The 25,450-nt window shown below is 35.1% G+C and overlaps 1 protein-coding gene across 1 annotated transcript in view; it reads right to left on the minus strand.

Annotated features, from left to right (window-relative positions):
• Positions 1 to 20,393, minus strand: part of LOC129230622 (isochorismatase domain-containing protein 2-like) — a 106,502-nt gene extending 86,109 nt beyond the window's left edge. Inside the window, 3 exon segments of the mRNA XM_054865038.1 lie at positions 8,493 to 8,686; positions 8,688 to 8,749; positions 20,121 to 20,393. Coding sequence (XP_054721013.1) covers positions 8,493 to 8,686; positions 8,688 to 8,749; positions 20,121 to 20,307 — 443 coding nt within the window. The 5' untranslated portion in view covers positions 20,308 to 20,393.
• Between the last annotated feature and the right edge of the window lie 5,057 nt (positions 20,394 to 25,450).

The following is a 25,450-nucleotide window of genomic DNA, read 5'->3' on the forward strand; positions in this document are numbered from 1 at the left end:
AAGAAATGACAGGAAAATGGTGATAAGAGGTGTCGATAAGAAAAGAAACAGCTAGATTAATGAAACAACAGCAGAGAAAACTTGAAAAGGCAGCAAAAAAGTCTTCTACTGAAAATAACGATTCTGTCTCAGCAAATTTTGATGACGATTCGATGCGTGAATTTTCTCCAGAAACGTATCCCATAACAGAGACGAATACGGCCTCTACAGGGACACCATCAACTTCGACGACAAATAGGAATACACTGATCTTGCCAACAGTTGCTAAGGTCTGTGATAAATACAGTTTGTCGACGCGATCTGCTGCTGCTGTTGCTTCCGCAGTTTTAGCTGATGTCGGCTTGGTTTCAAAAGAAGATTTAACTCTAGTTGTTGATAAAAACAAAATCCACAGAGCTGTAGCTAAAGCTCGGAAAGAAGCTTCCAAAGATATTGGAAGTATTGTTATAAAAAGCATTTACTTTGATGGACGTAAAGACAAGACTCTGATAAATGAGAAAATAGGAGCTCGTTACCATCGCAAAGAAATTTTAGAAGAGCACATCTCAATTTTAGCAGAACCCGGATCAATTTATTTGGGACACACAACGCCAAGTCGTGGCACTGCAAAGGCAATTCTAACTTCGATTACAGCTCTATTAGAAGGTCAATGCTTGAATTTAGAAGACGTGATTTGCGTTGGATGTGACGGAACTGCAATAAACACCGGTTGGAAGGGTGGCGTGATTCAATATTTAGAGGATTATTTGGAAAGACCATTGCAATGGTGTGTGTGTATGCTTCATGCCAACGAATTACCCCTTCGTCATTTATTCTTGACCTTAGATGGTTGCACTTTGGATCCTAAAGAATATTCCGGACCTATTGGAAAACAGTTAGCTGGTTGTGAAAATAAAATGACATTGTTTTTTTGCGCGGTGGATGATAATTTGCCTAATTTGCCGAAAAATGTGGTTGATGAACTAAGCACGGATCAAAAATATCTTTATGAGATTTGTCAAGCTGTATCAACTGGTTTCTGTAGTCCTGAGCTGGCAGATCGCCAACCTGGAAAAATGGCGCACTCGAGATGGCTTACTTCTGCTAATCGTATACTCGGACTTTATGTAAGTACTCTTAATCCAACAGAAAATTTGCGATTACTTGTTAACTACGTGGTTAAAGTGTACGCTCCAGTTTGGTTCTTAATCAAGCAAAAGTCATCTTTTAAGGAAGCAGCCAAAAATCTTTTTCAAGTGATTGTGTACTCTCGATTTTTACCCAAAAACTTGAAATCTGTTGTGTATTCTGTTATCGTAAGAAATGCTTTTTTTTGCGCACCCAGAAAACCTGCTGGTCAGTATGTTGTTTGATGATAGGGAGCACATTCGGGAGTTAGCATTACGAAGAATAAAAAAAGCTAGAGAGGCTGAAAGTAGCACTAAACGCAGAATATTTAAAACACCAAAAATTAACTTCTCTGCTAAAGATTATACGGAAATAATTGTCTGGCAAGAGTGCCAGGTTACAGCACCACCGGTTCTTCGACATATTTCTAACGAGAACCTTCAAATTATGGCAAAAGATAATAGCTTGGAAATCGTTGACTTTCCTTGCCACTCACAATCTGTGGAAAGATGTGTTAAACTAATAACACAGGCTTCACAAAGTGTTACTAACGCTACTTCTAGAAATGACTTCGTTAGAACCAGGCTGCAATCTCGCGCAGAAATGCCAAATTTTGGACACAAAAATAAGTTTAAATTCTAAACTTTTGTCATTATTTATAAACTGTAGTTTGTTTATTTTGTTTTCTTGTGCTTTGTTTCATTAGTTTCTTAAATAAAATGCTTTCTAAACTTTATTTTTGTATTTTTTAAATCATATCGTTTAAATCTGTCAAAAATGTGAAATATGCAAAACTTCAAAGAGCGGTAGAGCCCTCAAGATGACACGCAATTCCATTTTTTTTACCTTTTTCGTGATCTGTGAAAAATTTCGCAAATTTTGACACCTCTTGTGATAGTGTAGCTCAAATTTATTTTTTTCTCATATATGGACGGGACACCCTAATATGCATATTGTTATTGTCGGTGACATAACCAAAAAAATTTTTTGTACAGATTCAGAGGGGGATATAGTTAGTTTTAATCTTTTTCTATGGTCAGAAAATGGAAGTTCCGAACAGCAGAGGGGGATACCTAAAAATCCCCTTGTACATGCCACTGGTTATTGCACATATTGCATTGTAAACATGAACATAATCCTGAAGTCGTTCAAAAATAATTAATGCGATTTTGCGATATAGATACCTATGCTTTTTTGGACATTTAAATTGTTACAAAATATTGCTATGTGTCACAATCTTCCTTTAAAAATATATTAGCATGTCACATGGTTTCTTTGTACATTGAAGTGAGTTGTATTGGAATTCAAACCATAATGCTTGAAGCAGTTTTCCAGGCGCCAAAATGAAAACTCTAGGCTTCATTTTTGGTAAATTAAACATGCATGAGGTTACATAAAATTAAAGAAAACACTAAATAGAAGTGATGTGCACAAATTAGTTAGAAATGAGAATTTATACTTCAGGCACATTTATGGTACCAGAAATATCTCTTCAGGCATAACAATAAACAATTTAGGTGCCATTTTTGATAAAACTAAATACCCATGAGGTTACAAAAAGTAATAAAATGCATTTAATTGAAATAATGGAAGAATGCCTTTTCAAAAGTGAAAATTGAAGAAATCTTCCCTTTTTCATGTCAATGGTGGATTGTGCTCACAATGAGTAGAGGGATGAAAAAAGCTTTCAGAGAAAAGATTTTGGGCGTCTAATTCAACGCCTAAGATTAAAAATCTGAGAGTAAAAATGAAAATTGGAATTCTAAAATGCACCTTATGACTGCTCATTTTTTACAATCACACAAATGCATTTAAAAATACTATAATGGAAGAAATCACTTTTAAAAGAAAAATATCGACATCAACTGCAAGTTGTGTTTGCTGTGAGTTAAGTGAAAAACTGAGCTCATGTGTGCATCACATGACTTTCTTTTACTAAAACTTAATGTAATCAGGGGGAAGTTTCAAATGAGGAGTTAGATTGGGAAACTAAGGGTGTAATTTTGGGGGACTCTATGGTAAGGGAGGTGGGTAACACAGTTGGGAGAGTAAAGCGTAAGGTGGCTAGGTGTTGTTTACCAGGGGCTCGGGTAAAAGACGTTAATATGGTTGCTGAAAAGAAGGGAGTATTGAATAAGGAGGACATGGTTACTTTGTGGGTGGGAACAAATGATGTAGGCCACAGTAAAAATGAGGAGTTTTCTAGGGAATGGGAATCCCTGTTGGATAAAGCAACCAGCTTTTCGACGAATGTCCAAGTGGTTGGTTTGCTTCCCAGGTATGGAGTGCATAGGAGCTGGCTAAATCAACGTGCGAGGTGTATGAACTTGCTACTGAAGTCAATTTGCGAAAAGCGCAGTATCAGGTTCATTGATGTATGGAGTCACTGTAAACGGGATTGGATTGCTAGGGATGGCCTGCATCTGAGCTCTACAGGGGTCAAAATGGTTAGTGGATTAATTTTAAGGGCTTCAGAGTCAAAAAACTAAGTTGGAATGGGGGGCATGGTTCAAGCACCAGGTATCGAGAGAATGAAATGATTTTGGGTATTGCTAGAAATGGAAATAAAGTGACAAACAAGAGTAGTAATGTTAACAATTGTAATTTAGGAAATTTCAGGGTGTTAAATAAAAGCAACTTAGGCATGCTTAAAGTTTTCTATACCAATGCTCGCAGTATTAGGAACAAGATGGATGAATTGAAAAGCATAGTTATGGATGAGAAGTTGGATGTTATCGGAATTACAGAGACATGGGCTACCGAATCTGATGCAGAGTTATTACATATTGCTGGGTATAATTTATTCAGACAGGATAGAGTAGGTAAAAGAGGTGGTGGGGTTTTATTTTATGTTAGAGACAATTTTATTTGCAATGAATTGGTCATAAATGATAAGCCTACTGATATTGATATGGTTTGGCTGGAGTTGATGAGCAGTAAGGGCAAAAAGCTACGCTTTGGAAACATTTATAGGCCACCTAATTCAAACCAGGGACAAGATGAACAGATGTACCATATTATTAGTGACATGTCTAGTAAGGGATCCGTTATCATAATGGGGGATTTCAATTTTCCGGGTATTGATTGGAATAATTTTTATCCTGGTAATGGCAAAGAAGAGGAATTTTTAAAAGTAATTGGTGACTGTTTCTTAGATCAAGTTGTAACTCAGGGAACTCGAGAGGAGGCCATTTTGGATCTAGTTTTTTGTGACATAGGTAGTTTTGTTCAGGGGTTGAGTGTAGGGGAGCATATTGGAGATAGTGATCATAACAGCATTAGGTTCCGGGTTAAATTTGAAGTGTGCAAAGATGATAATTTTAGGTTTGTTCTTAGAGACTAATAGTCTGTTGACTAGTTTGCAGTATGGTTTCAGGAAAGGTAAATCCTGTACTACTAATTTATTGCATTTCTACGACAAGGTTACCTCAGCTTTAGATAACAAAAAATGTGTGGATGTTGTTTATATTGATTTTCAAAAAGCTTTTGACAAGGTACCGCATGTTGCTCTTCTCAGCAAGTTAGCTGACATTGGAATAGGAGAAAAAACTTTACTTTGGGTTAGAAATTGGCTTACTGGTAGGAAGCAAAGAGTAGTTGTGAGAGGAAATCATTCTAATTGGAGTGATGTTTTAAGTGGGGTTCCTCAGGGATCAGTTTTAGGGCCTCTTTTGTTTATTATATTTATGAATGACATCAATGAAAATATTTCTGGAAGCATGAATTGTTTTGCTGACGATGTAAAAGTTATGGGGATTGTCGAAAATGAAGAACAAGTAAAACAGCTGCAAGAGGATTTAGATCATATTACTAAGTGGGCAGATAAATGGGGTATGGCAGTTAATGTAGGGAAATGTCAAGTGCTACACTTAGGTCATGGAAATAAGCGTATGAGATATCGTTTACAGGGTTCAGTCATAAATCAGGCAGAAAATGTTATGGATCTGGGTGTCTTTATAAATCAGGACTTCAAGTTTAGTCAACAGTGCAGTATTGCTAGTAACAAAGCCAACAAAATGCTTGGGTTCATCAATAGATCTATTTCAAACAAATCTAAGAAAGTTCTTCTGCCTTTATATAGGAGTTTAGTAAGACCTCATTTGGAGTATGCTGTTCAGTTTTGGTCGCCTTATCTGAAGAAAGATATTTTTGTATTGGAAAGGGTTCAAAGAAGGGTAACTAAATTAGTAAGGGGACTCTCAGATTTAGATTATGATACCAGACTTAATAGGCTTAACATGTATAGCCTGGAGCAAAGGAGAGTCAGAGGGGACATGATTCAGTTATTTAAATTTATCAAAATGAAAGATGTAAATGGATTAAATTTTTGCGGGGAAAGCAGGACGAGGGGTCATTGTTTTAAGCTATTTAAATCTCAGGCTAACTTGGAAATCAGGAAAAACTACTACTTTAGCAGGGTCGTTGGCACTTGGAATAGCTTACCGGAAGAGGCGGTAATGAGCAAGGGAGTGGATAGCTTTAAGAGGGCCATTGATCTTCATTGGGGACTAATTAATTGACTAGGACCAGCCTAGCTGGGCCCAGTGCCTGTTGCTGGTCGTCACATTTGTATTTGTATTTGTATTTGTAATTTCCCCATTAATGGCAATTTCAATGTGATTCAATAGTTTACTCTCTAAATATCACCAACAGTAGCCAAATTGAAATTAGATTTAAAAAAAAAAATCCCTAAATTTGTTGCCAAGTTGGCGACAAAACTTGGCGACCAAAAGACTGGCAATGTATTGCCAAGTGTCCGCCAAATTTTAACACCACTTCAGTTTACATTGAAATTAACAATGATTTCCCCCCAAAAAGGGGCAAAAGACCCCTTTAGAAACATTCGAATGCAACCAAAAAGGGAGGTGCACAACTAGACCCCACTAGGAGTCTACGTACCAAATTTCAACTTTCTAGGACATACCGTTTTTGAGTTATGCGACATACATACGCAAATATGCACATACAGACGTCACGAGAAAACTAATTTAATTAACTCGGGAATCGCCAAAATGGATATTTCGCATGTCTATACGTTCTTAGGCACTTATCCACGTGCGTTCGAGTCGAAAAAACAACTCAACATTCATTCTGGGGTGAGTAAAATGGAAATTAAGGTCGATTTTCGGGTGAACATTTTTTCTCAAATACAATACTCCCTTTTTTGTAAAAGGAAGTAAAAAGGTTTGATGTAAACCAAAATGTTAAGCATCAAATTTGCACCAAGGATGAGAAATCTGGGCTTGAAAATTAAACTTCTGGTCACAAAATGTGTCTAAAGATAGCTTATTTCTATCACTGGCCCTTGATGTTTGACAAAATCTTTACTAATATTACAAAGAGAGAGGACGAATTTTTGTGTGCTTATATGTTTGAGGTAATCTCCGGAACCGCTGCACCTATTTGAAAAATTCTTTCACTGTATGAAAGGTGCCTTCTCACCGAGTAACATAGGCTATAATTCGAAAAGAATCCGATAAATAGTTCTTTTTTTATTCCAATTTAGGCCCAAATTTCACGTAAATTGCCTATTATTGGCTATTAAAGGGGTGAAAAATTACTTGCACATATTAATATTATATATCGTTGAAAAGGGTAGAATTTTCCGCGTTCTAAACAATGTTTTGATGGTCTAACTTCATTACGCCGGGAGTAATTTGCGTTTTTAGCTCGAACTTTTTTAGGCTTAGCTGAAATTCATGCACTACTTTCTTCATTAAATGAATCAATAAAAAGTGAAGGAATTGTCCTACAGTTTTCTTTTTGACGCCATTGGAAAAAGCGACCTTTTTTACTCCAGATTTAACTCGACCTATGGTCGTAAAAATAACCTTCTATCTCCAAAGGAAAAAAAGTTACAAGCGTTTTTAAATCAATTTCGAAATATGTCATTTTGATTCAGGTTGTCAACTATTTTATTTTCACGTTTCCACAGTTACGTTTTTTGAATCCATTGTTTATTTCCTCAGTTTGCATTTATCTTAAACTTATTTTATTTCATGTTTCCATGGTTACGCTTTCAAAAATCAATCTTTCGCATTTTAATTTCTTAAAAGTATTTTAATATCTGTCGTCAATGTTTGGAAGGGTAATTTTGCATGGTGTTCTTTTTTTCCTTTTATTTAAGCCTAATTGTTGAATATATAACACTCGATACAATTTTTATTCTCAAGGTAGACCGGGCACAACCAGGAAATGCAGCTCTTCTTTACTAATAATAAAGCTGAAAGTCTCTCTGTCCGGAGGATGTCTAGCTGTCTGGATGTCTGTAGGATGTCTGTGACGCGCATAGCGCCTAAACCGTTCGGCTGATTTTCATGAAATTTGGCACAAAGTTAGTATGTAGCATGGGGGTGTGCACCTCGAAGCGATTTTTCGAAAATTCGATGTGGTTCTTTTTCTATCCCAATTTTAAGAAAAAAAATATAAGATGGACGAGTAAATTACGAAATTATCATAACGTGGAACCGTAACATGGGCACAAGCCAATTGGCGAGATACGAAATTATCATAACGTGGAACCGTAAGATGGGTACGAGCCAACTGGGGAGAAAATTCACCATACATTATTTGTAAATATACAGGTGAACCAAAAGACCTTTTAATTTGCTATTACGGGCGAAGCCGTGCGGGTACCACTAGTAATATATAAAGATTTGAAAGCTACTGTTAATGTGATTTTATACCTTTTTGTTTGTTTGGCGAAACATTTATTATTGACAAAGAAAAAACATCCGCTTCACTCGCAAAAGGACTGGCTTCCGGTAGCGTGGTTGCTTGCCGCGTTAGGCCAGCAGTTCAGTCTAGGATTATTTTTTTAAGGCAACCGTTAATGAAATTCATTGTTTTGGTGCTTTGTTTCGAAATAAAAGAAACTTTTGATTTGTTTTTATCCGAGTGAAATGTACGACATTTTCGTTTTTTCTAACAATGATTTTTGAATGGTCCAAGGCATGTTTTTTTTTTTTTTTTTGTTATAAGGATGGATTATGATAGTGTGGTTTCTGGGCAAGTTTGGCGATAAACAATAGAGTTATGGAATTATTTTTACGTTTGAAAGATATTATTTGATGTCTTTTTTTGTTTATTTGGTGAAATATTTTATATTGCAGTAAAAACCGCTTCACTCGCTAAATAGAGTTTTAAAGCAAATGTAAATCTAATTTAATCATTTGATGAAAGTTTTAAATCCCAAAAAAAACTTAAATAGATTTTTTTTTTTTGAAAAGGTGAGTACGCATTTTATACAAAGAAAAATGATCATTTCACATCAGAGGGGGAGGGGGGGTCAATTTTTTTTTATTCAACGGACCTCCATTACATTTTTAGCATGGGCATCGCTGTGCGGGTACTGCTAGTCATAAATAAAATGAAAGGCATATTACCTATCTACCATGGTACGTGAAGAGCAGCCATCAGCCAAAACGTGAACATCGTATCCATGGTTGATGAGGCATTCCACAGTACATTGCACACAGACATGGGATTCTATGCCAGAAATAATTACACTTTCCACGCTCGGATGCATTGTTTTTAAGAACTCGTGAACAGCTGGAGTCAGCATGTTGAACTGCGTTTTTTTCGAAAGGAATTATGTCTGGATAGTCAGCAAGACCTATTTCTTTGACCGTACGTCCAAGACCTAGAAAAATGTAAGCAAAAAATAGTATACAAGAATAAACATGCTGATTACAAGGTCATTTTCACATTTGTAGATTTGGTATTTTTACGCCAAAAACACTACACTTTCCAACACTGATAATCTTTATGATTGTTTTGCCATTTATTTATGGCTGCCATGTATAATCAAAGTTATACAGCAACTATTTGCCAGTGGTCATCATACTTTATTTTGTCTTTTCAGGGGCCTTTTAAATAAAACAAGCCATTAAATAAGACTAAAAGGCCATTGCAATGAAAAATTACTTGAAAAAGAAATAAATTAAGCCTATAAATTCACCAAACACCAAATAAAGGGGGGGGGGGGAGAATAATCTAAATCATATGAAAAATCAAAAATAATCTAACAACTAAATAAAACTTAACAATGAGTCCATTAAAATGAAAAACATCCTATCAAATATATATCATGTGATAAAACATCAACAAATGCTGTTAAAATGCAAAATTAAAGCATTGAGAGCAGACAAGGTAGCAACAAAAATCCATGGTGTAGTGACATTTTTCATGGGAGGGGGTCAAACAAAATTTTTGAAATTAAAGGCAAAAAACTGTAATTTTAGCCCTTGTGTCTATATGTTTAATGTTCATACATTTAATTTTGTTGCTTCATGGGGGAGGAGGATCGACAACACCAAATCAGCTGGTTTTATTGTTGCAAAAGTATAAGAAGTTGCACCTCATCCAAATGCCAATAAAGTAAAAGTATGTTAAGTGGTGGGGGGGGAGGGATGACCCGCTATCAATCTCTTGGCTATGCCACTGACATAAATGACAGGTATCTTTCTGGTTTTTTTCTAATTTGGAAAGTAAACGAGTCTCTAAGTGTCATTAAATGATAGCTAGAACATATATCAGAGAAGTACCCTCTTCTGGAATTTTGAGAATGAATTTATTAACATGTATTTGAAATTTCGTCTAAGTATTAGATTGCCGAATGAAAGATTAAGAGGCTTTATTCATTATCAAGTATAAGGGATATAGAATTTGTTTCAAAACACTAGGAAAGTATACAATGAACATAATTTACACATTTATTAAAATAAAGAAAGAAATCTTTAAAAAAAAATTTTAGATGAAAATCAAAACATTTTAAAAAATCCTATACAGTAGGCACCGTTTAATGTTATCACTTTGGGACACATACAATTTGATAACAATAACCAATTGACAACAATAACCAAAAAGAATCCCGGCGACAAAAAGTAATAATTTTTTTTAATTAAGAAACATTTATATTTTCAACTGCGAATTACAATCACAATGACTCTATAAAACACAGTTTTAAGTTATAAATTATTAACCCATTTCCTGAACCAGGTGAAAAATCTTTTCCGCCTCAAAGCGAACACACCGTACCTTACTTAACCAGTCGCATTTCGCTACACTATGATAACCCTTTTCTCCTCGTTTTGCAACAGGGATTTGAATGTTGTTTTTGCAGTCGAACATGAACTTGAAATTTATATTTGCAATCAGTGTTCTTGGTTAGAAAATACTTTTTTTTATGAAACAAATGTGTACGTCTACAGAGGTTCGTGGAAATAACAATTAAATAATGGAAAGTTGATATTAAATTTTATGTTTAAAAAGTTTTCAACAAACAAATGGCAAAATAAATATTTAAAAGTAATACAGAGAGTTGTCGTTTACCAAATCTTTGAAAAATCTAACATACACTCTAAAATTATTTTAGATGGTAATTGTTAGTATTCACAGCTTTTACAAAACAAAATAGGAATTATTCCTAAATTATATCTTCATACCCATTATATGCATACATGAACAATTGATATTACGTTTTACGTTTAGAAAATTTTCAACGAACAGATGAACAAAAGAAATTAAAAAAAACTACTTACAATTTTACATACAGTTGTCGTGTATCAAATCTCTGAAAATATAATGTAAACTCTAAAATTATTTTCACTAAATTTATATCATGTTCATTGTAGTAAAGATATTAGGTATGCTTGCTACCTTTTGAAGTCTGTATAAGTTTATTTAAAGTCTTTAAAATTCTTCTTTGGTGTGGTAAATTTCGAAACACAGAATAGCACACAAACCTACATCACAATCACTGCACATTGTACGAACATCTTTTCGAATTCTTTTAAAATTAGCAGTTCTTTTGCTGGCACACACGATACACCTCCTTCTTGGTTCCATTTTACATGGTGTAGGTGGGATGTAACTTAAGAAATGCCTTTCAGTTAGGCGCAAAATATTAACAGTAACTGGCATTCTTGCTAGAACTGTAGTAACTTCGGGGTTATGAAATTTCTCAATAAGTCTTTCTGCAAGCAAGACGCGAAAGTCTAAAAACTCCAAGTACTTCCGATTATTTTTTCGATACAATATGTAGCTGTTAAAAATGGTAATGTCGAGAAGGTGACGAAACATTTTTTTATAATATTTTTTTGCCTTCTCATAGTCGAAAAATATGAGAGTCTTTGATCACACTTATCAACTCCTCCCATGTTCGCATTATAATCCACAACAACTGATGGTTTCATGACGTATTGTCCTCTTTTTTCAATGCGTTTTTCAGTGGCATCATGTACAGTAGATAGCATGCATACATCTTTTTTGTCTTTCCATTTAAGGGCTAGCATTTTTCCCTTTTGAAAGGCTATTGTGCCCCCTTTCTCCAAGTGAGAAAATTTGAATTCAGCGGGTAAATTTTTTCGATTTCTTTTTACTGTCCCATAAGCATCTGTTTTGTGGTTGATGAGTTCTTCAAATAACTCAGGAGACGTGTAAAAGTTATCAGTGATCAAGCAATATCCTTGATTTAAAAGAGGTTTGATTAAAGTCAAAAAGGACTTTGTAGCCAAGTTCCGATCTTTAAATTCCTCATCAAATAACGTTGTTTTTCCAACGTACACAGTCAGTTTCCACACGTATCCAGATGCTGACTCAGACAAGACAAAAAATTTAATACCAAATCTCGCCCTCTTTGTAGGAATAAACTGGATCCAGGACAATCTTCCTCGAAATTTCATCAGAGACTCGTCTATAGAAATATCTCTGTCCCGAATATATGCAGTTGAAAATTTTTTGCCAAGGTGCTCAAAAATGGGCCAAATTCTTTTAAGTTTTGGTTCGGGAAATTCTTCTGAAGCAACATCATTATTGACGAAATGCAAAAATTTCGTTAATAAATAATACCTTTTCTGAGGTATCACGCTTCTGAAGAAAGGTGTTTCTATTGACGTCCTTCTTGCCCAAAAAAGACTTTCTTTCGGCTTCTGTACAATGCCCTGAATTATGAAAATCGCTAACAAAACTCTTATTTCTTCAGGTGAAGTAGGTTTCCATTTGTTAGCTCTGGAGTGGGGCTTTAAAGTCACATCGTTGAGGTAATCTTTGGCATATCTATTCGTTTCACATGCAATATGTTCAACAATATCATCACTAAAAAATATGTTAAAATATTCCATTGGATCAGCAGCGTTTTGGATACGTTCTTTTAAACCAAGACTTCCTGTGAATGGGAATCGAGGAGGAGGAGGCTGTAATACATCATTTTTGCTGATTTTACACCAATCTCTCGCAATTGATAAATTATCGCTGGAATCTGATTCTGAGTCACTTTGGGAATCGTCGAAATCGGATTCAAAGATGTTGCCATCCGAATCATAACTACTATTTTCTTCATCAGATGAATCAAGTAGTAATGAATTATCCATATTTTATGATATTCAAGAAAAAATTTTAAATAATATATGTAATTATATTTTCAGTAACATGTGAAGCAGAATTCTATAAGGAAGTGACTCAAGAACATTCAAATATCTTTTCCAATGCACAGCAAAGGAATGAAATAACCCAAAACAGTGCAATTGCTTGAATGGTTTCCTAAATGGGAAGAGGCGTCACTTGCCGGTGACTTTTGATGTATTCAAGCTTCCTAACAAAGGAAAGAATTCTTGCTTGTTGTTCATTTATTCTAAAATGCAGCAAATGTAATCCCTCCTGGGAAGGGAGCCGAAATCATTTGCCTAAGCATGGAAAATTTTTTAAAAGCTAAGAGAATCACAGGAGATAAAAACTGAATACTATTTCGACATTTACTGTGAATGAAATAGCTGTCATTCGAGTTGGAGCAACCTAAATCCCCCTCCACTCATGGTCCCTAAGGTACACCCAAGGAGCAGTTGAGAAAGAGAAAAGATGAAAGGCGCGTTGCCGCATCCCAGAGGAATACTTTTGGGAAGAAACCTGCTGTCCGAATCAAATCGGACCGTGGGATTTAAATAAAAGTGCGGCACTAATCCCTTCCACACGGTTAGTTACAATGAGACTGTTCAAGTTGAACTCAATAGCTTAAATAAGGTTTACTTTTGTATTTTTCCAGAACGTTTGACGTACAAGAAAAGAAAGAAACAGAAGTGTGTGAATGATTTTCTTATAAGAGAGTAAGAAGCGATCTTCGGTGACTTTTGTGCATTGTGAAACTTCAATACGACCAACAACACAGAAAGGTATCCTATACTCGTCGGTCCTTTTATCTTAACTTCTGGTAACTTATTTCCCACACTGAGTCCACGAATATAAGTTTCTCAAGCTTGTAAAATATTTCAAAGATAAGTCATTACAAAAGATCAAAACTTGCGACTTAATTCCCATTTCCCTAAAGAATATTTGTGTTTGTACAACTAAAAGCTCTCTGGGGGGTCTCATTTACCTCAGTTGTATGAAGCGCTTTTCTAAAACCATCTGTGCATATTCCTTTTAAACTATAGCCAGAAAGTCACCTGCCATCTGCCAACTCTTCTTTGTTATTATTTTTTCCACAAAATAATTGAAATACGAAAGAAATTTTGAAAAACTTGCTTGAAATCGAGTCAGGATTTCTTTAAAAATATGCTTCGATAAATTGTAGCTTCTTTCATAAGGATCTAATTGATATCAAAAGCAACCATGTGTTAAATTTGTAGATTTTAATCTTCATAGAAAAAGGTACAACTAATGCATCGGAGTAGTTTTCAGACAATAAATATGGTAGGGAAAAAGGGAGGGGGGAGAAAAGAATATTTCATTTAGTATGGTCAAAGCGTATGTTAAAAAAATAATAACTCTAGATATTATTATTTCATTTGTGTTTTCATATACGTTTTCTGTTTTTCACGTCCCCTCCGATATACAAATTTAGCAGCCAGGAGAGAAACAGGTGCTGCATATTTTTGAATAATTACCTAATATTCTAGTATATGTAACATCATTTTGAAAATATGTTAATTAACATAGTTACTTTTATTTTTTCTGCATATCCTGTATTTCTGTACACATTATTTACTCTTAGCAAGGATAGAATTTATGAACATTGTTTTCGATTTTCTAGTTTTTTCTTCTTTTTTTTTTGGCAGAGGTATTTAATCATCATGCACATATTTTCGAGATAATTTGGCATGAAACTCTTGCACATACTCATTCTGCTTTTTTATTATATATTTTTTTATTTTAACGACCATAAAAGTCATGAATGCATTCCAGAAAAAAAAATATTAATTTGAATGTTTGGCATCTTGAATTCAAATTATGTTTTTCGCAATCACGAGCATGTGTGTATGAAGGCGCATGTGTGTGGGTGCATGTTTGTATAGGTGTTTGTGTGTGTGTGTGTATGTAGACATGTGTTTGTGTCTGTGCAGGCATGAGTGTGTGTATGTGTGTGTAGGAGTGCGTGTTTGTGTCTGTGTGCAGACATGAGTGTGTGTATGCGGGTGTGTGTAGGAAATGGACTCAACCTGGAGATGGTTTTCGCAAGAGGAGCAGCATCGTGAGGAGCCGGTCGACGGTGGTGCTGGCAGAGGGTGCTGGCGGTAAAATAAAATGATAGGAATTCAAAACAGTCAAATGAGAACAATAAACAATCGTGATTGCTCAAAAAAAAAACCCCACGAAATTACGAAAGACCTTTAATTCGTTTTTGAAAGTACTGAGACCTGAGGAATAGTTTTGAGAATCGAAATTAGTCTTTAAAAAACCCAAGATCATTTTCGTAAAAACAAAATGCATAGTAAAGATGTAAGTTGAAAAACATGTAAAACATATTCATAAAAATCTGAAATATATGAGGTAATTTTTAAAAATTATATTGTGTGAAATAAGATATTAGACTTGAGGAATATTATAGACATGGCGAAGGACGCTTTTAAAAAAAGGTGGATTTTAGTTCAAAAGGGAAAAAAAAACTTCAATTTCTTTGTTTTAGTCAAGATTGAAAATAGCGGTCATTGGGAAATATTTTTCAGACTTGTTCATTTAATGAGTTCAAATTCCAGAATGCTTAAAAACAAATATTCCGTGAAAATAGAAATCCTTCGCTTGATTATTTGAAGTAATATACTCGTACTATCTAAGAACTACCGAAAGGATCATGTAATATTTTGTAAAATGAATTATATAATAGCCGCAGCATCTTAAAACCCAATAAGTAACGTCTCTTTGCATAGTAGGTAAAAGAGCTTGATTACCGCTCCCCTCAAAGCACCTGAGCGCAACAGTGAAGCGCAATAACAGGGTTTGCCCCTGGCAGAACCGCCGACACGTATTCGGCTGAAGCAAAAACTGCTAGAAACGCCGTGACGACACAGGTTCGTCGAAGGCAGTTAGGAACCATTTTCTTGGACGAGCCTGAATCGGCCGGGGCAAGGATTGGGATAAATGAATAAGAGACGGGGCAAGAATGGGAATATCCAAATTATAAAAGAGAAAAATTAAAATATGCAATTTTTAAACGCATGGTAATAGGTGAAATCAAGTATGACTCAAAAAAAGTCTTTCATTGACGTTAATGACTTTTACAATGAATTTTTTCATATGCAAACAAAAGGCATCATAGGGGAGTCAGTGGGGACTAAGAAAGAACTTCCTGTAGTACCACTCCTTGAAAAAGATAGCATTGCTATTGAAGACTACAAAATGCTACACAGAAAATTGGTCTTAATGTTTGCCTTTGTATTTCTGTTGATTGAGAACCAAACATGGGGAGGGGGGAATTGAAAGTTTATGAATAAGTGATAACAATAAGCAAAGACACTATTACAATATCTGACTTTTTTAAACATGTGTTAATATACAAGTGTTCTGGGATTTAGTGATTCTGATAGAACATTAAGCGAATGATAATATTAACTGTGATCACATTTAAGTGATGCCTACTGTATAATTAGAAAAGCAAAGCAAATACAAAAAGCATCACTGATCTGAAATTGTCATATAAAACAGAACCATTTACGTACAGGCAAAATAAAAATACTATACATTGGCTAATTACAACCTCCTCACATTTTGCTCAAGAAAGACTTTTAATGCTTATTCATTATAATTAGGATTTACATCGATATTATACTTCGTGTAATAAAAACTATACACGACATAGTGTCCCCCCTCTCCACGAAAGAGAAAAAAAAAAGAATCATCCAGTACACCCTCCACCATGGCTCCAGGTGTACACAAATTGTGTATATAGAAGTCTTTAACTAACTCAGTGAATTGGAATGGAAGTTAACAATACGGCTACCCCCCCCCCCCCCACCTTTTTTTTGAGAATTTATCTCTTTTTCTTGCGAGTTTTTAGCACTTTTCGACTCATATGATCGATTTTTAAAAAATCAAACAGTTGAAATGTTGCTCCCCCCACCCTGGCGAGAGCTACTCCTTCCACACCCTAGTTACGCTACTGAATGGCGGAGTTTTAACATGCCTGTTTCTGATGAAATCTCATGCTCAAGCGGTTTCAAGCAAATTTTGCTCCTTTTTTATTCATTTGTCTCACGAACATTTTATACTCTTAGCATAAAAACATTACATGGAGCATATGAGAGCATCTCAAATATTTTGATGTTTAGTTTCTTTTCCATTTGAGTCCAAGGAACTATTGCTCTTCTCTTGGGTTGAGTCAAAAATGCATAGAAGTGAGATCACGCTGTTGTTTGTTGCTTTGCTATAATTTTCACACTACAGATTAAAATTTACTTTCGAGCTTCATTGTTGAAAAAGAGAAAGAATGGCTGGCAACCCAAAAATACCACAGGAAGTATAACAAATTAATTATTTGAAATTTTTTTTGTGGGTGAAAGTTTGGCAGTCTGACGTATATGCATTAAAAAAACAAACAAATTATTAATTTGAATTTTGAAATCTTGAATTCAAATTATGTTTTTTGCAATCACGAGTGTGTTTGTGTGTATGTGTGTGTAGGCATGTGTGTTTGTGTCTGTGTGGGGGGGGGGGGGTATGTGTATGTGTGTGTAGGCATATGTGTTTGTGTCTGTGTGCAGGCATGAATGTGTGGGTAGTTGTGTGTATTGTGTGGGTGTCTGTGTGCAGGCATGAATGTGTGGGTAGTTGTGTGTATGTGTGGGTGTTTGTATGTATGCTTGTGTGTATGTGTTTGTATGTGTGTATGTGTTTGTGTATGTGTGTAGGTGTGTGTGTGTGTATGTGTGTAGGCATATGTGTTTGTGTCTGTGTGCAGGCATGAATGTGTGGGTAGTTGTGCGTATGTGTGGGTGTCTGTATGTATGCATGTGTTTGTATGTGTTTGTGTATGTGTGTGTGTGTGTAGTTGTGTATGTATGCGCGTGTGTGTAGGACATGGATGCAACCTGGAGACGGCTTTCGCTATAGGAGCAGCATCGTGAGGAGCCCGTCGACGGTGATGGTGCAGAGGGTGGCGGTGGGAAAAATCAAAAAACATCAAAACAGTCAAGTGAGAACAATAAGCAATTGTGATTGCTCAAAAAAAAAATCAACGGAATTTAACCATGCAACTTAATTTGCGCCATATGTAAATAAGGAATTTGTGAAATTTGAGTGGAAAATGTCTTTTGCAGTAAGTGAGCTTAAAAATATTTGTATCCTTAAAAATTACCTTTTGTGTCAAAAATTAGAGTAAGTGCTTATATTGAAAAATAGATGCTTCTATTCTTTATTAATATACGCATTTTACTCCGCACTTCTAGCATAATCACAAGAAAATTCTTCAGCAATCAAACCAATTAATGTGCGCAGTATATCCTTATCAAACAGCTAGGCTTGTATTTTTTTTCAAGAAGACTTAAACCCAAAGATCTTTCTCATTTTAATGGAAGAAAAATGTTCACTTAGTTAATCTGAGACAGTTCCCTGAAAGGTATTTTAAGGATCATTTGGAACAAATCTGATATACCCCCCTCTTGGCGACTTTTTCCTGTTGGCGCCAAAAAAGCGTCGCCAAGAAAACTATGTATGACGTCATATGTCATACATCGTTCTTAGCGATGCTTTTTTAGCGCCAACAGGAAAAATTCAAATTATGTCATTAATTATTTAATGAAATTAATGCATTAATTTTTTCCGTTGTTTCTCCGGGATACGAGCCCTCGGTCTCATAGTACTTTCGTAATGAGACCCCTGCCTCGGTCTCATTACGAAAGTACTATGAGACCTCGGGCTCGCCAGTTATCCCTCCGACTGTTAATATACATCACAGTCGGATATAAGTCACAGATCTCCTCCGTTCAGTATACAATAAAGTCACAGATTTTATGTGAAATTAACACCATTTTTGTGCTACAAAAATGCCAACCAGACCAAGATACAAACTACCAGAAACACACTAAAAACACAATAATTCAAAATATGTTCACTTACCTTTTTTACTTTTCTTTTACTTCCTCACGTGAGGCAGTGCACATATGTTCCGCTCTTAGGGAAATTATCCCATTTTTTATTATCATTACTTTACAAAAATATTTAAATTATGTTTGTTTTGCCAAAAAAATTTCAAAAAAAACAACCTTATTTTACTTGTATTTTGTACTCCACCCAATTAATTTCGCGAATTATTTCCAAAAACTTTACAAACATATCCTCATTTTTGTATTCACAATTTTGCATTCAAAAATTTCAATCGATACATTTGGACAACATCACAAACCGAACTCATAATTAAAATAGAAAATTCAACTAAATTAACATTAAAAAACAACAAGAAAAAGAATACTCTAAAATAAAGTTTGAATTGAAACTTTATTTTAGAGTATTCAACTTAAAATCTCCCTAAGAGCGGAACATATGAGCACCTACCTCCTACCACACAGACACGTGCAAAAAGAGACTTCGAGAAACTACTTTCCAGCGTTCAAGTTGCAAAACCAGGGTTGCCAAGTTATCGCCTTATTGGCGATTTTCGTATCGAGCGAAAAATTAAAATCTCGCCAAGAGGGGGGCATATCAGAGGAGAGCCGATCATTTTTTAATTGACTTCTGATTTAATGATAGAGACAAATGTATCCTTGTGTCAGAAAAATTTCAGCCAAGTTTTGAGCTTCTTTTTCCCACAAATATTCCATTTTCAAAAAAAATTTCAGAGTTGATTGAAGGTCAACACAAAATGATCAGTGTTTATTTTTGGTGAATTTGTCTTGCATTCATTTTTTAGCGATCATTTTAGTTCGTAGCAATATTTATAATTCTATGTTTTGCAATTATGTTTTCGTTCTTGTCATAAACTATGTAGCAGCTTCAAGCTAGAAAAAATCTATCAGATTTTATTTTCTGTTTGTGTGTGTGTGTGTATGTGCGTGCGCATTTTTTTAATTGTTACTTATTACCTAGTACTCAAGGAGTTCGCCAACTTCTTTTGGAGTAAGGAAGGGGTTCACAAGGAGGAAAAGTTTGGGAACCGCCGATTTAGAGAAATAAAGTGCATCCATTGGAAACCTTTCTGTGGATACACACCAAATAATCTCATGGTCAAGTCCAAACTTTTCAAGACAAGTTACTTCCCCAGAACAGCAAAGAAAGATGAACAGAAAGAAAAAATTAAAAACTTTAGTGGTGTGAAACTAGAGTGGTTAAGTAGTACACAGTAATAACTACACCAGCAATGATCTAATTCTAAAAAAAGAAAGAAAAGAAGCCAAATAAGAAGAAATACACCAAATCAATCCCAAATGTTCAATTTTAAAGCGAATACAAGTAAACAACTATGCAATAAGAAATTCTTGCTTAACAAAACGATACAGAAAACGCTTCAAAAATAACCCTTTCTGAAATAATGGCATTTTACAAAATTTTGTGCAGGTTGACAACCACACTTTTAGTGCAAAATCTAATATTTTTTTCTCAAAAAATAAATGAATAAACAAATAAATATAACACACATAATAATAAACAGAAAAAAAAATGTTTTTTCATAAACAGCACATTCTGAATGCTAACAAGTGTGCTCGATAAAATCAATCGGTTTTTAGGAGGACAGTGACAACACATAACTAAATTTCTATGAAACTAAATAAAACATAATGAACTACAAAAAGAAATAAGAAGTAAAAAACCTTTTGGGTACTGTTCTGTAACAATAACAGGCATTTCCAACATCTTTGCAGCTTTTAATACTCGAGAAGCAACATTAGCAATTGCCGGAAAATATTGTATATTAGATGCAAATTTTTCTTGCATATCGCATAAAAAGAAAGCCGTAGCTCTGGGAATTAACTGCTTTAATTTCCTAATGTTTGACATGCTTGATTTTAAATTTAAATCAATTCAAATATTGAAAAGAGAGAAAGTCGAGAATAAACAACACCGAAAAGTTATCAAAACCAGCAAAAAATAACATAACAGACTTTAACCAGAAGAAGTAGAAGTTATTTGTTCATCTCTTCATGGCGCAATGTTCAGATGAGAGGAATGGATACAGAGCCTCTACTCTCCAAAGAAGGTTCATTCCTATTCCTATTCAGAGTCACAACTGACTACAACTAAGATAAATAAATACCTTTGTGCTGAACAGTAAAGTAAAAAGACAAAACAACGTTAGAAGAAGCACAAATTTGCAAATTACAGCAGACACGTGTTTCGGCGTTACAGGGAACGCCTTTTTCAATGCAAAAAATAATGAGCTTATGGATGAAAAAACATCCGACAAAAGCGAAGGGCTTTTGTCGGATGTTTTTTCATCCATAAGCTCATTATTTTTTGCATTGAAAAAGGCGTTCCCTGTAACGCCGAAACACGTGTCTGCTGTAATTTGTAAATTTGTGCTTCTTCTAACGTTGTTTTGTCTTACTTGACTACAACTGTATTTATGTCGAGGACTGCATACAAAGTGCCTTGCCTCCAATATTTTATGTACCGATAGATGGCAGCACCATCATCGGATCGAACAGTTAATGAGAATTTAGAACTAGTTCAGGAGCTAATAGCTACCTAGTGCTAGCACCCCCAGAGGTATTGTTTCACTTGGAGGACATTGAGACCACGAGCATATTTAACGTCGCCCAGTCCCCTTTAATGACGATAGTGGGTCTTCGACCATCGAGGTTCGAACCCAGGACCCTCCGGCCCCGAATCCGACACTCTACCGATCGGGCTTCCACGGCCCTAGAAGGTTCATAAAATAGGGTAACAAGCGGAAGACAATACACAATGGTGCCAACACACATTTTTTAATTAGTAAAGCATTTTTTATAACCGTATATTACGATATATAGCGTGATATGCGACAAGGAAAGGGATCATGATGGTACTCAGAGGGAGCGAAAGGAGAGCAAAAACTTCCTCACTTCCAAAATAGACATTTTTTTAAAATTAAAACAAACAAAAAAACCTTAAAAAAATAGATTAATTGTCATTTACTTTAATATCCGAACCTATGGATCAATTCAATTCCAATAACTTAGTGGTTGATTTAGAAAATGCATATTTCACCGTTAGGACCCCCTTGAAAAGGGGTTATTGGTGTTTAGTTGGGTTAATACACAGGGGAGGGGGGGGGAGTAATATCGTTTTGAAGGTAACGCAAGGTAATACAGCGTTACAAACATTTCCTTTTTCGAAAAACTCATCACAAAAAGATGTTCTTCCGAAAGGGTGTTTAGTACAAATAACCATGGGCGGATTTATGGGTATACTGCCGTGTGCAGGTAAACGGCAGTAACTGCAGATTTTTCGATTTTCATTTTTTTTGTATTTTTGGTACCTATATTGCTATAGTTTTATGGTGCAAACATGTTGATTTGGTTGCCGCAGAAAAAAAAAGCATTCTTTTTTTATCAGTGGTAATTAGCAGTAACTGCTTTTTTCGCAACGTTGTGCGGCAGTATGTACTTACTGCTCTTTACCTGCCCACGGAAGAACGGAAACTTTCTCCCGTGGGTAGGCAAACGGCAGTAAATGCTTTTATCGCTACATTTTACAGTAATCGGCAGAATGCTTTTACTGCTCTTTACCTGCTCACGACAGAACGAAAACTTTCTCCTGTGGGCAGGCAAACGGCAGTAACTGCAATTTTTTATTTTTTTTTTTTTATTTGCATCTTTGAAATTTTTTTACCCATAACCGTGCTGCCGTGGGAAAGTAAACGGCAGTGACTGCTAAATTTTCCACTTTCATCTTTTTTTTTGCATTTCTGAAATCTATATTATTCTATTTTTATGGTGCAAACATGTTTATTTGCTTGCCGCTAAATAAAAGCATTATTTTACCAGTGGTGATTAGCGGTAACTGATATTATCGCTAGATAGTGGCAGGTAATCAGTAACATATTTACTGACCTATACCTGCCCATAACCATTGTCCGAAGAATGGAACATAAATGATTCGCTGCCAAAATTTGCACCATGACTCAAAAACCGTTTTCACGATTTTTTAAAACTCAACGAAGCGCAAGCAATAGCGCCCCGATTGGAGGTCATTGTGCGGGCACTCAAAAATGTCCTTTATTCGGCAAATTTAGAGACAAAATCGCATTTTTTCTTAATGATTCCTAGTCGCTTCTCATTAGATGTAGGTATGCGTGCCCGGTCGTATTTTACCATTTGGCAAAATTGAGAATTACCGCCTCCCAAAAAATTTAACTTCGGGCGTCCTTCAGCGCAAGAGAGACTTAAAACCATTACTTAGGGAAAATAACTACACTTTATTTCAAACTAGTGGCACCCGCACGGCTTTGCCCGTAATAGAAAAGTTAAAAGGTCTTTTGGTTCGCCTGTATATTTACAAATAATGTATGGGGAATTTTCTCGCCAATTGGCTTGTACCCACGTTACAGTTCCACGTTATGATAATTTCGTATCTCGCCAATTGGCATGTGCTCATGTTACGGTTCCACGTTACGATAATTTCGTAATTTATGATAGTTTTTTTCTTAAAATTGAAATAGAAAAAAAATCACATCGAATTTTCGAAAAATCGCTTTGAGGTGCACACCCCCCATGCTACAAACTAACCTTGTGTCAAATTTCATGAAAATCGGCCGAACGGTCTATTCGCTATGCGCGTCACAGACATCCTACAGACATCCTCCGGACAGAGAGACTTTCAGCTTTATTGTTAGTAAAGAAGATAAAGATAAAGATTCTTTCCCATTTTATTAAATTTCTGTGAAAAATGGGCTTAAAATTGGAATAGAAGAACAAAATCGAATTTTTGAAAAATCGCTTCGAGGTGCACACCTTCATGCTACAAACTAACTTCGTGCCAAATTTCATTCAAATCAGCCGAACCGTCTAGGCGCTATGCGCGTCACAGACATCCTACATACATCCTACAAACATTCAGACATCCTCCGGACAGAGAGACTTTCAGCTTTATTATTAGTAAAGAAGAAAAGAAAAGAAGAAAGATAAAGAAGTAAAGAAAAGGAAGATAATTTTCAGATCAAATTCTTTCCCATTTTATTAAATTTCTGTGAAAAATGGGCTTAAAATTGGAATAGAAAAAGAACAAAATCGAATTTTCGAAAAATCGCTTCGAGGTGCACACCCCCATGCTACATACAAACTTTGTGCCAAATTTCATGAAAATCGGCCGAACGGTTTAGGCGCTACGCGCGTCACAGACATCCTACGAACATCCTACAGACATCCAGACATCCTCCGGACAGAGAGACTTTCAGCTTTATTATTAGTAAAGAAGATTAAGTCGAAGAAAACGTTTTGTAATTTCATAGGACTCAGACATTTAAAAAAAAATATTCTTTGATTCCTCATATTCGTGTTCTAAAAACAATAAAACAAAATCAGTTTTGGCTAACATACAGTTATAAAAGATAACATATGAGCAAACACAAACAATACTTGGCAGACGATAAATAAACGTGTGGCAACAGAACGATTTTGTTCCATTCGTTTTGTTTTGTCGCAGACGATATTTTTCACAACTTTTAATACTAAGCAGCTGCACTTTTAGTTGTTCGATGAGAGCCATTGCTAACATACGAAGCATTTCTTTTGCCTTAATTTTCATAGAGATTTTTTGCTTTACTGCAAAGTGCGGAACATTAGGCGATTTTTCGTAATTTTTAAAAATGATTAAAGAATCGTCCATTTGCCAAGTGACAACAGAGTAACATAAGAGTTTTCGATAATGCCGTTAAGCAATCAAAACATATGCCTTTTCGACTATTCGTTGTCAGAGGAATCGGAGCAAGAGCACTCATCCAATCCCTCCTTTATTCGAAATTCCATGCAGAATGCTGAAGTTCTTCTTGCAGTGGAGACTTCAAATTATGCTGCCCCTTTACCAAGACAGCCTACAAAAATACGACGTAAAACTCAGGCTAAACGCATTGCTCGAGATGCGTAAAAAAAAAAGAAAGAAAAAAGAAAGAAAGACAAAAAAAGAAAAAGAAAAGAACATCTACTGAAGTTTTTTTAATATTCAATGTTTTATTAAAGTCAAAAAATATAAACTAAAAATCGGAGTTTGTTTACCAAGCACTGTTTAAATCAGCAAGTATATCTGGTACCTGGGTAGGTACGTAAATGTTATTGCATTAAATTTCTATCAAATGTACGTGTGTAGGTCATTTCGTTTGATACATATTTAAGTTATATCTTTTTTAATAATAAACCAACATACTACATACATAATGGCATTTATTTACATTTATGTAAGAAAATTAAATTTTCATTTTATTTTTAAATTACATTTAATTCATTTATTTTAAATTTGTGTCAAGTGTATACACGGCATTTATTCATGTTTTAAAACAAAATATATTATTCACTTTGCAATAAATATACTTCGTAATAACGTATCTACTCCGTAGTATGTCGAATCTGTAATTATTGGTTATTCAATAGTTTGTGCAGTTATTGCTAATTACCAGTCAAAAGTGTATGAAAATTACTTGTCCGAAGAGCAGGTAAACGGCAGTATCTGTTTTAATCAAAATTTTGATTGCAAAATCAAAATGAAACAGGTACCCAAAAAATATTTCGATACAAATATATAGAATCCCCTAAAATCAAATTTTAATATTTTATTGATGTTTGTGGGAAATCAAAAACGTGTTTCTACAAATATCTCAAAAACTCATTTTTGTAGATACTGCCGTTTACCTGCACATGGCAGAATAGTTTCACACACTGAGTTATGCAGCTGTAACTTACCCTAGTAGCACATAACGTACGACGATATCGTAACGTTCTTTTTGACATCATTGGATACAGCGACATTTTTTACTCCCGATCTATCTCTACCTATGGTCGAAAAACTAAGCTTCTACCTTCAAAGGGAAAAAAAAATACAAGCCTTTTTAAATGAAGTTCGAAACATATCATTTGCATTCAAGTTGTTAATCATTTTATTTCCGCGTTTCCACGATTACGCTTTTTGAATCCATTGTTTCTTTCCAGTTTTCTTACTTTTCTTAAACTTA

Source organism: Uloborus diversus, chromosome 9 (genome assembly GCF_026930045.1).
Source record: "Uloborus diversus isolate 005 chromosome 9, Udiv.v.3.1, whole genome shotgun sequence".
In the NCBI taxonomy this organism is placed as follows: Eukaryota; Metazoa; Arthropoda; class Arachnida; order Araneae; family Uloboridae; genus Uloborus; species Uloborus diversus.